We start from the raw sequence: 12,173 nt of genomic DNA, 5'->3' as shown, positions 1-12,173 counted from the left end.
AGGCCATCCCGAAGAGCTGTCAGTACCAGGTGTGGCGGGGGTTAATGACCCACAATCACAATGCAATTAAGAAATGAAAAGAAATGCATCACGAATTTCTTAGTGGGATTTTCACATAGAATATACTCTTTTACCTGTTGGGAAATTGATTATGGGATTCAATTACCCATGATATAAAACATCTGAGTCACTAGAATAACCTGTTCTGTGTCTGACTAAGGACGGCAACATGCCACTTTTAGTAAGGTCAGGTTTCCAGTGACTCGCCCAGGGATATAAAACTGGCCAAGTGCAGCAATGGTGGGTTTGTAGATTCATTGGATAGGGAAATTGTTAACACTGGAAAGTATTGGATCATGCCAGGAAGGAGAATATGCCACCTGAAAAAATAATGGGCCTGGGTTTTCTCTTCTGAGACGGGGAACTGTGCCTGTAGGAAGGATGGCGCTTATGAAGATTCACTCAGGGAATATAAAATGTGCCTAGATATTTTATTTTATGGTGATTAAGCCTATGATATAGCTTGGCAAGTTAACCACTTGCCTCAGACATTTGTATTTTTGGGCTAGAGTACACAGGTTCAAACCCTGGCAAGGCCAACTCATCTCTTCTCCTGACTGAGGTCTATACATCGAGTATGATTAAAGTGGCTAATAACAGCACCTATTGTTACTGGGCTTGGATGCTTGAGCAAACCATCCGAACGTGCTAGAAAATCATTCTTTTTAATCTAGTGGTGGAGTACCTGACAAAGCAGTAAACACATCTGGAATTAGCACATGTGTACAGAGCCCGCCTTCTCTCAGGCTGGATGGTCCAGAGTACTGTCACTGGATTACAAAAGTTCCCCCTGCAAGACAGGATTGGCTGAAGTGAATATCACAGGGATCCAGAGCCTTTCACCTGCAGTGCAGGATGAGCTAAGTGGACCAGGCCTGGTATACAAAGCCGTTCACTTCCTATAGTAGATAGGTACAATAAGACTGGCAAGAGGCAAAGGATTCAACAAAAAACAGCTACCTATTTCTCAGACTTGATGGATTCAGAGCTGGTCCCAGGACCATGGAGTTTGGTTAAATTGGTCAGGGGATCAACTTCAATATCAACACCACCCTTAACTAAGAATGGATGCACGTATGGGAATTGCAGGGGATGCCTAACTCAACACCCGGCCATTTGGCAGGTTAAAGACTGGGATTCACCAGCCAGGCTCTTCTTGGTCTCTTTCTAGAGGCCTTGCATTGAGGTGGTTGAATGTAACCGATCAACAATACTTTGACCTCTCTCTAAAAGGGTGAAATCATAGAGTGATTTTGGATATTGGGCCAATGCAGTACTTGGTCTATTACTGCAAACACTCCTCTAGAGATAACAATTTCTGTAGGCATGCTCATTCAATTGCTGTCCTCTCGCTGGAAAGATCCCATCCAAAGGTGAGGCGCACACTCAATTTCCTCAAATATCTTCTTGTATTCCCATCTGTGGGACAACATCCTCCATCCCTTTAGCTGTCTTCAATGTTTTCCCTGCTCTGCTTTATGCCCACCCCCTTCCATGATCCATCAGCATCACTATCCATGCACTTACCCGGTCGACTGTAGCTTAAGGGTTAGGCTAAGGTGCTGCCATTACTAGCCCCTACCAGTCTTGCTTTATGAGCTTAGCTCTTACCATGGCTGTGAGCAGTATCCTAGCCATGAGAGTCGGGAGACCCTGGGAGAAACACATGAGAAGTGAGACCAAAGAAAATCATATTGCAGAGAAGAACATGGTCTCATGAGAAGCCCAAATGCATTTGTCCCATCGTTGCTCTGAATACTTACCCAATGGGGGGGATGGCTGGCTGAGCAGTGCATTATGGGGTTTGGAACTTCTGTTCAACTCGAGGATGAGTTGACTTCAGAACAGCTGAGGCTCTGGATATCTCAGCTCTCTTCTGCCTCAACCTATTGCCTGGTACTGCCTCTGACTCTGTCTCTGGCTCAGTGGTCTGGCACTCTGGTAGTATACACACTTAGGGCATGGGCAAGCAACTTGCACCTGCATGCCAGACAGTGCGGCATGATCCTGTCCGACTAAGAAACATGTGCATCCATTTTACCCAGCTCAGGCTGGTGCCAGGCCTGCCCCTCGTGCAGCATGCGGTAGGTTGCATTTTAAACTAACAGTCAGCTGCGGCAGGCGAGAGAGTCAAGAAATCAAACTGTCATCAAAAGTCAAGTAGAGGCAGCATCATTTTAAAAGCAAGACGAGCATATTTGGACTGGCTTGTCATCCTCAACAAAAGTATTGCATTGATAACGCAAGGCGCACAGATGCACAACGCACGCCATTGTAGGTTATGTGGTACTGGTGAAATTGAAACACTTGAACATCTATTAATTGAATGTGAAAGCCTACATATGCTAAGAGCAAGCTATATGGAAGCATACAAAAATTATACTAACCTTGACGATTTATCTTTAATATGGCTGAGGTTTTTAAATGGTAATGATCAAAATCTGATATTTTATATTGTTACATTTTATTGGAAAGGTGTGGAAATTATGAAAATCGTTGTTTGATGATTTTTATGAATGATACCTGTCTTTTTTATGTACATTTTTAGAAATTCACTAATGAGTTGTTGTATTATCGTAAAGGTTTTATTAAGTACTATATTTGGTCATGCAATAGAGCTTTGCCCAATTTCCTACTGAGTATTTTAGCCACTGTATGTGTACATAGGATAACTGTGCACATGTTGTTTTCTCATCTTTTTATGTTACTTTCTTTAACTGTTGTATATACAAAGCCAGTTGGCTGATTATGTATTAAATAAATAAATAAATATATTAAGGGGTGACAAGATCAACAGACAAGTCAAGCATCAGTTTCAGTAGCAACTTCTTTATTAAGGGATGTTTACAAAAAAGGGTCATCCCAAATATAGGGCAACCACCAGGATGTTACAGTGGCACAGCCCGAATGAGCACCCTGACCCTTCCTGCAAGCCCAGCTGAAGGGAATCCCAAGCTCTTTGAAGAAGCGCACACCGCTCCACATCACACATGCATAATGGACGCTGTGGACATGCTGCCACAGGGCACACCACATCTTGCACAAGGTGAAATATGCAAGTATGTTTCTGAATCAAACCTTGAACTTTCACCTAGTGTACACATAAGGGTGTGGGAACTTGTATCCAACCGTACCAGCTGCCAATGTGCACAGCTAATAACATTAGTATGTGTATTGCAGTGGCAGAGGCAGCTTTTGGTGCTGGAGCGGTCATTTGGATCCTGAGGGGCCCTGGCTTTGTGAACTGGTTCAAGATCACTGCTGGGAGTGGATTATCTTTTAGTGGAGAGGCATTGACATCTCCCATGAATCAGTGCAAGCGACTGATCTGGCCAGGAAGATCACTTTTAAAATTATATGTTCAAAGGGTACATTTATCAGCATTATTTTGTAGAAAATGGAGGCCAATGCCCATAAAATGTCCAACTGGTCCTCAAGGGTAACACAGGGACAAATTAATTAAATGCAAAATTGAAGGGCAGGGCCCTACCAAAGAGGACTGACAGTGATGGATGTTTCCTAATTGCGGGGGGGGGGGGATTCATGCCCCAAACAATGTATCATGAGACACTACAAACAAGTATTTTGCATCACTCATCATGATCACCGTGGTCTTGTTTGCATCCAGCCTGCATATTTTAAATACATCTCTCTAGCACAGTTTGTAAATAATTTGCCGTCTTTAAATAAAATGCTCTGGCATTCAGTGTATAAACCATTGAATCACTCTTAGCACTTACGTGCTACTGGGTCACATGCTGCTATTTCCCACATGTACAAAATGGAGTGTTGAAGGAAAGAGTACACACAGGTGAAAACACCTTTACTCCTATTTTACTCTCCATATTTTAAAAAATGTAAACGCTGCAAGCAAAAGATAGCATTTACAATGGTTTCCTATGGAATCCCCCTGCTTTTAGCATGTTTTAAATGCAGGCGGATTCCACATGAATCCATACGTTTTATGCCTGCATGAAAATGTCATACAGGCATAAAACTAGACCCTTAAGCATGTAGAGTAAGAATGAGGTGAAGAAAACACATTTCCCCTCCTGTCTTAATTTTTGAATTCTCTAAAGTGGTTAAAAAATGTGCAAAGACTTATCTAAGCCTTTTACCTCTTAGTTTTACAGTTATTTTACTGCACTGATGCATGGTCCTCTTGGTCATCTTGGATATTTTGAGGGGGCCAGTACACCTTTAATCCCCCTGGTAGTTGCACCCATAGCTGCCTCTTCATCACCGATGTGCCCTTCAGTACAGTGCATATATATATATATATATATATGCGCTTTCTGCTGCGATCTAGGTTTGATCGGCAGGTCGCTGGTTTGAATCCAGGCACGCCCAACTCAGCCTTTTATCCTTCTGCGGACAATAAATGAGCACCAGCTTCAGTTGGGATGACAAATGTATGTAAATATGTTCTGTGTACAGCCCTCAGGCATGAGTGATATATACATAATAACACATCATTAATGCCTACAAACACAGGTTTCATGGCTCACTTATTTAGAGACACATTTTAATAGAAAATGTCTTCCAATTGTCTCACCCCTCAGCATTCCCCTAGAGTCTCCATCAGACTCTGCCTGCATACCCAAGTAATTTTCCCTCTCATTATGGGACGGCAGCCTGTGCAGCATCAATAAGGGAAGGGGTCCATGGTTTCTAAAATACTTATATCTGTGGGAGGGAAAGGGAGGCGGTGGTTCAGTGGCGATAACCTTCCCTGTTCTCTGTCATGGAGGGAAGTGCATCCATTCCACAGCTCTTGGCACTTTGCTGTCAAATCATGGCTCTTGCACAGTGGGAAGGAGCGGAATCTAAGTAAGGAAGACGTGGACAGGGCCTTATTGCCCAGGGGTATCTGTGAAGGTATCATTTCATCCAATAAGACAAACACAAGACAGCTCCACCAAGTAGCCTTTACTGGAAGTTTATCTCCGGAAACAGAACCACACTGCAATCCATCATGGGTATTCAAATAAGTTGACAATTTTGCTTTTTCTGCTCCATACAGAACAAGTATTGTTGCCTGACAGGGCAGTGCTAATTAATAAGTGGCGTTATCAACTCAAGACGTGCAGCTCTGAGGGGTACAGCAACCAATCACATACATGTGTCTCCCTCAGTGTGGCATAGATTGACATACTTGAGAATGGAGAGTTGGGATCTGGTGGACAGTAGATCAGTGGTGAGAAAAACAAAGCGATCAGCCTATTCACTAGGCATCTATACAGGCTTCCCTCCCAATGCCATTCTGAAATAACAGGCCTTCACTAGGAACATCACAGAACGGAAAATAGAATCAGCCAGAATAAATGTTGGTAAGCTTGGTATTAGTAATAATTGAATAAACCAACTACAGATTGTCTTCCTCACAGCAGGCGTCTCAGCAATGCCCCCTCACATAGTTTCAGAGGCATGACTATGTTGGAAAATCTCTAGAAGTTCTGATGAGCTGGTCTGACTGCAGAGCTGAAGAATTAACCCACTCTTCTTTTCCTCAGAGGCTGCAGAGCACCGAGCTTCCGCGGCCACGCCAGAGCTGACCAGTGAGTTGCCCCCACTGCTCCCAATCCTGGAAGACGTGTCCCCATACCGGCGGGTGGAAGAAGCCTTCCACTGCAAGCTGAAGGGCCCAGTACTGGTGGACAAGAAGACCCTGGTGGAGCTGCAGAACTTCCAGACGGTGAGGAGGGCTGCGGGGAAGTGCGGGGAAGAGGAGCTAGGCCTGAGGAAAGAATTCTAGAGAAGAGGGTATTGCAGTGCTTGCCAACTGCTGAAGACGGGCACCAAGGCAGTGGTATGCTTGAATGTCTCGATTTGGGGGGAAAACTTGTTTTGAAGGCCTTTTGGAAGTATACGTATATATTTTTTGGCATCTGAAGGAACCTGTGAAGAGAGTTCCAGAAAGCTGGGGCAAGAGCAGAAACGATTCGGCCACCATTTCCTTTTGTATTTGAACTGGGAACCTATAGCAATTTCTGTGAGCAGGAAGGAAGAGGCCAAGTTGGCACGTTGTGGTGAAATGTGCCTGTCGTGATGGTGGCCCCTGGGTCCGGAAGGTCCTTGGGATGATATTGAAGATTTACATTAAGCTCCTTGACTCATCAAGAGCCACTGCAATTCATGCATCCTTTGAGATATATGTTGCCGATCATCGGTCCCGTTGTGGATTGAATCCGCTCCATTTTGAGTCCTTTTCCCAATGGGTGGATCTGACAGGAAAGCGCTCTCTTGTAAAAAGTATTTCCATAGCTGTGTCGAGACACGACAGTAGAAGGGACAAGCCAAGTGCAGAGGTCAACAGGAAGGAGTGGGGGGATTTTGCACAGCACCTGGTTGAAAGACGAAGCCCTATATTTTACAGGTGGAGCAGGGAGTCCAGCTTAAAGCTTACATTTTTAGGTTTTGGCAAATAAATGTTATTTTAGTGACACCTAGTGGAGAAAAAACTATTGCAATCAGTGATGTCAGATGGAAAAGGGGTTAGCATACACATGATGTGTCGTCATTCCCTACTTTTGTATGTTTCTGGCATTGTGGTTTTGCTAAAAGAAGAATATTCTGTGTGTTCATCTGCTGTCAACTTAAAGGAAAGAGTTGTTGATGTCTGATACTTGACAGAACAGTGTTTGAGGTTTGTGTCTGTTTTTGTTAAGCACATTCATAATTTTGTATTACTTGAAATGTTGCAAACTCTATTGCATGACTCATGGCATGAACATTACTTTTGCATTTTGTCCTTCGCTTGACATATGACAGCCAAAACCTATTGACTTTGCCACTGCTTGCTTATGATAAGGGAAGGTACCGGGAAGACATTTATGTCAACAGGCCAAAGAGAGGAATTATTTGGATCAAACATTAAATGCATAAAGACAAATGAAAATTGCAGTCAAATAGACGGATCGTAGAGGCAGGTAACAGGCTGGAAATTTACAGGGACAGTGAGTGGGCCTGGGTGACGTTACAAGTGAGGGGAATGTATTGTGAGGTATGAGGAGGCAGGAACACCAATTCCACTCTACAGATTTTCTGCAAAGAAGGGCATAAACCATTTGAGGGCCTTTCCATAAAACCCACCTTCTCCTTTGCCAAACGCTGTTGAATGATCAGGTGATATAGAGAAATGATGTGATTGGGTCTCGGAAGGATAGCTCAGGGGCAACGCGCTCGTCTTGGAAGCAAGACAATGCAGAGCAACACAGATTGGATTCCCGAGTCCACGCTTAGAAACCTCTGTGTATTAAACGCATTATAAATAACCAATTACATTTGGGTGGTATGTGCAGACCACACAGAATGGAGACCACGGCCATTGCTGTCCCCTTCAGAGGATTGTAGTTAAGCTGTTGGGGATCAAATGATGCTGCAGGCATCTTTTGCAGGCTGGCAGACAAAGGTAAGGGTAAAATGGGAAAACCAATGGGTGTTTAAGAAGGGCTGTGAGAATTGCCTTTCCGAGGGACAAAACAGCAAAACCTGCACTGTAGGACACTTTAAGAACCTGGCTCATAATTGGTAGGATTTAGAAAACTAGACAGATTTTGAGACCATTTGACGTCCAAATTGTCTAAGGAATGAGTATGTTTTGACTGTAAGGAATTGTAGATGGATAGCTGTGAAGTAGGGAGCTGTATCCCAGTGAGGGGTTTTGAGTAACATCAGATAGACAACAAGATCATAGTGCAAGATGTCTAGGAAGTCACTGAGGACTCCTGGGAGGAAAACACACCAAAAGCTAACAGTCTATAACTTGACATTGTTTTTTGTGCAGGGGACAGACTTGAGAAGTACGTCGTGAGTGGGTGGTAGTGGTGGAATGGGAGGTGGTGCAGGGTAAAATATGAGTGGTACTGGTGGAATGGGAGGTGGTGCAGGGCATGATCTGGGTGATAGTTGTGGAATGGGAGGTGGTGCATGGTGAAATCTGAGTGGTAGTGGTGGGATGGGAGGTGGTGCAGGGCATGATCTGGGTGTTAGTGGTGGAAAATGAAGTGGTCCATGCATGATCTGGATGGAATTGGTAGGATGGAAAGTGGTGCAGAACATGATCTGAGTGGGAGTGGTGAAGTGAAGTGGTGCAGGGCATGATCTGGGTGATACTGGTGGAATGAGTGGCAGTGCAGGGTATGATCTGGGTGACAGGGTGGACTAGGGCATGATATGGATGGCAGAGGTGGAAAGATAAGTGGTGCAGAGCTTGATATGGGTGGTAGTGGCTGAATGGCAGGTGGTGCAGGACATGATCTGGGTGGCAGAGGCGAAGTGGTGCAGGGCATGATCTGGGTGGTAGTGGTTGAATGTAAGGTGGCGCAGGGCATGATCTGGATTTCAGGGGTGGAGTGGGAAGTGTTGCAAGGCAAGATCTGGGTGGCAGAAGCGAATGGCGCAGGGTAGGATCTAGGTGGTCATGGTGGATTGGGAGGTGGTGCACGATAAAGTCTGGGTGGTAGTGGTGGAATGGGAGGTGGTGCAGGGCATGGTCTGGGTGGTAGTGGTGGAATGGGTGGTGGTGCAGGGTAAAGTCTGGGTGGTAGTGGTGGAATGGGAGGTGGTGCAGGGCATGATCTGGGTGGAAGTGGTGGAATGGGAGGTGGTGCATGGCATGGTCTGGGTGGTAGTGGTGGAATGGGTGGAGGTGCAGGGTAAAGTCTGGTGGTAGTGGTGGAATGGGAGGTGGTGCGGGGCATGATCTGGGTGGTAGTGGTGGAATGGGAGGTGGTGCAGGGCATGATCTGGGTGGCAGAGGCAAAGTGGCGCAAGGTAGGGTCTAGGTGGTCGTGGTGGAATGGCAGGTGGTGCACGGCATGACCTGGGTGACAGTGAAAGTGGGGCTTGTGTTTTCATCTTAGAAGCTTGCCGTTCAATGGAATTCTGCATTGTTGGTGTGGGCCTCTCCATCCACGCGCTGACGAGCTCACTAGACGATGCTTGTGCTCAGTTCAAGGGTTTAGCATGGCGTCTTACACATATAATAACACATCAGCGTAGGTAAAGTAGATCAAAAATACAAAGAAACACTGGCACTTTGTGTGGAGGGAGCCTGAGCAGGGCGCAGGATGGAACAGGCCCGAATTAACAAGCCCTGCTGTCTGGTGCCAGTTTCAGCCCTGTGGTCCCCTCTTCTCCAAGCGCATCAATCCCCTATTAATTTAATTACCTTTAATTGGGTATTTTTAGGTAGAAGCTGCCGAGGTTAAATTGCTGTCGGTTTTACATACGAATATAATATCTTTAACCCTGTCCCTTCTGCAAGACGCATTCATGGCGTGGGGGTTCAGCGCTACAGTGTAACTGGCTCTTAAGCACATATAACGTCAACATAGCACACATATTATGGCACACATCATAACAAACAACACAATTAAAACATAGAGTATTATCTTACGTTATAGTATAGGTTTGTAGAACACTTAGAAAGTCATCTTTCTGTGACAACAAATGTTCCAGAAAGATAACCTATAATAGTATTAAAAACCTAGAACAGCATAGCATTTAACATATACCATAATTAGGCTTTATAGACCTAGCCTGAGCAGTGTACAGGGAGTTATGGGCCCTGAAGTCCAAGTTAAAGGCCGAGCACAGCGAGGGTGTTTAAAAAGTCTTCAGAGCCCAAAACTCCCAGAACAGCCCGAGGGGCATGATCTATAAAGCTATTATGTCCCTAAAAAATCAAAATAAAAACATTTTATTTTAAAAAAAGAAAAAAGAAAATCTGCCTGGAGTGGTTGCTGGAAACTGACTAATTCCTAGCAACCGCGCCCAAACCTGATGTGGAGGGAGGGGAATGGATTAATCAGCCTGGTGAAGACTGCAGGCAACAAGAGGGTGGGGGGTGGATGGTGGTCTCCCCACCCTAACAAGGTAAGGAGTGGGCGGAGGGGAGGGTGATTGTCTGTGCCGCGTTTGTGAGGTGCGGCCTGGGCAGGATGAGAACGGCACTGGAAGGGGGGCTCCTGCCCCCTACTCTAAGAAGGCAAGGATCGAGTGAAGGGGGCTGGTCATTTTTCATGCCCTGGCAGCGTCTGTCAGGTACGACCAGGGCTTTGTGCAGAATGTCTCTGGAGGATAGCTTAGGGGCAACGTGCTCACCTTGGAAGCAAGATGACACGCAGCAACACAGGTTCGATCCCCGGGTCCGCGCTTAGAAACCTCTGGGTATTAAGCGCATTATAAATAACCTATCATATCATATCAATGGCGCTGACAGCATGATTAGCAGCGCCGTTGACCTGTAATGAGAGGCAGCGCTGTGCTAACATCCATGGCCATATGATGGTCAATGCAACAATCCCGTGATGAGAGAGGGCGCTGCGCTGAGAGCCATGCAGCGCTGGCAGAGCTGGCAGCATGGCTGGCAGAACGGTGCTTCTTCTTAACATGGGAGTGCCGCGCTGACAGCCATGCACTATGTAGTAATATAGTGCAGGCTTAGCCCTGGTGTGGAATGCTACGTGCGTGGGATTCCACACCAGTGCGTTCTAGTGCTGTTTACTTTGAGCGGTTTGAACATTGCTGTGGGAGTTGGAGGGAGGCGGTGCTGAAGGTGGAGGACCGCTGTGCAGGTCGATCTCAATAAACCAGGTTCGATCCACTCTGCCGTGTGTCTCGTTATTACACTTGCAACGAGTGATCGACCTGCCCGAACCACGCGTCTTTGGAAGCTCCAGCGGTTACTGCCACTCTTCTTCGGTTGGCATCGTGCCTGGAGGGACGCTTGAGGACAGCGCTCAGAGGCGCCCTCCGTGTCCGCCTACGTGCAACTTCGACTCCTTCTCCGGTGTGCAAGGGCGCCCCTGAACCTCAGCACGACGCAGCGCCGAGCTGATGCACGCCACGGAGCCCAGCGGCAACTGATGCCTGGGCTGCGCTCCCCGTCCGGGGTAGAGCACGTACCGTGAGCCGGCGGATGTATCCGGAGCCACAGGTGAGGCAGTCAGTGTAGCGTCTGGCCCCTCAGTTCTTCCTCGCCCCGTAGACACTCTCCAGTCGCAAGCAGAAGGAGGGGGGGAACCTTTCTATGATCCGCTCTTCCATTGGATCTCTACCGTGGGCAGGCTGCAGGGAGGGGCGGATCTTTGAACATTTGCAAGCACGCTCGCTAAGCGTTAACCCCTTCTGCACTGCTACCACAGACATTGCCTTGTTTGCTTCGTTCCGTGTTCTAATGAACTGTCTCGGTCTGCAGGAGTTAGAGTAACTGTCTTGAACCACAGAGTAGAACTAAAAGTGACCTTCCTTTTCAGATAGACAGATGTGACAAAAGGAGGGAGGAAGATCTTCTTCTATTTGACATTTCTGCCTTTACATTGCACTGAACCTGAGGGCCATGTGCATTGCACTAAGCCAGAGGGCCACGCGCTAGAGCCCCTTTAGCCCCAACCTATTCATTCAGCAACTTATAGAGGAACCTTGTTGTCTTGCAAACTCCTTATTCTTCTATTATGCAACACAGCAACGCGCGTCCTCCTCCTGGATTCTACCCAATCCCGGGGCTCCGCCCATTGCTTGGGAGCTATGTGTCGACACCTTCAAGGTGTATTTTAGGGCGTCAGGAGGGGCAAGACTCTCGGATGACGACAAGGAAGCAGCTTTGCTAAATTGCCTCGGTACAGAGGGCCTCAGGATCTTCAGACATTTACCTGGTCCATGTGTGTTGGCCCCTTTACCCAACAAGGGTGAAGGGGGTGATGCTTCCCAAAATGTAGTGCTTGCATATGAGACTGCCCACGGCAAGTTAGAAGGATGGTTCGGAAAGAGAGCCAATGTGGTACTTGAAAGGTACCACTTCTTTTCAAGAGCACAAGGTTCGGGGGAGAGCATCGACTCATATGTAACCGCCCTTCGTACTCTGATTGCTACTTGCAAGTTCATGGGACTGACAGAAGAATACATCCGGGATCAGATTATGATGTATACACGTTACTCTAGGGTCAGGGAGAGGTTGTGGACTGAGAAGGATCCACCTCTGGAGAAAGTGATTGAAATTGCCCGGGCCATGGAGGAATCTAGGAAAAGCGTGAGGGAAATGACAGACAAGGCGGAAGTCGTACATGCCGTATTACCCCGCAGGAGTGAAGACTCCGGAGGCAGAGACA

At 46.6% G+C, this 12,173-nt stretch overlaps 1 protein-coding gene across 2 annotated transcripts in view; it reads left to right on the top strand.

Moving 5' to 3' along the window:
• The window catches only part of C1QTNF12 (C1q and TNF related 12), a 219,915-nt gene that overhangs the window by 126,232 nt on the left and 81,510 nt on the right, over positions 1-12,173 (top strand). For both annotated transcript variants that reach the window (XM_069610094.1, XM_069610093.1), the window contains one exon: positions 5,574-5,755. In XM_069610094.1, coding sequence (XP_069466195.1) covers positions 5,574-5,755 — 182 coding nt within the window. The remainder of the gene's footprint in view (positions 1-5,573; positions 5,756-12,173) is intronic.

This window comes from Ambystoma mexicanum, chromosome 8 (genome assembly GCF_040938575.1).
Source record: "Ambystoma mexicanum isolate Mex_15411 chromosome 8, UKY_AmexF1_1, whole genome shotgun sequence".
Lineage (NCBI taxonomy): Eukaryota > Metazoa > Chordata > Amphibia > Caudata > Ambystomatidae > Ambystoma > Ambystoma mexicanum.
Note: the sequence above shows the minus strand (reverse complement) of the source record. Positions and strands in the feature narration are given on the sequence as shown.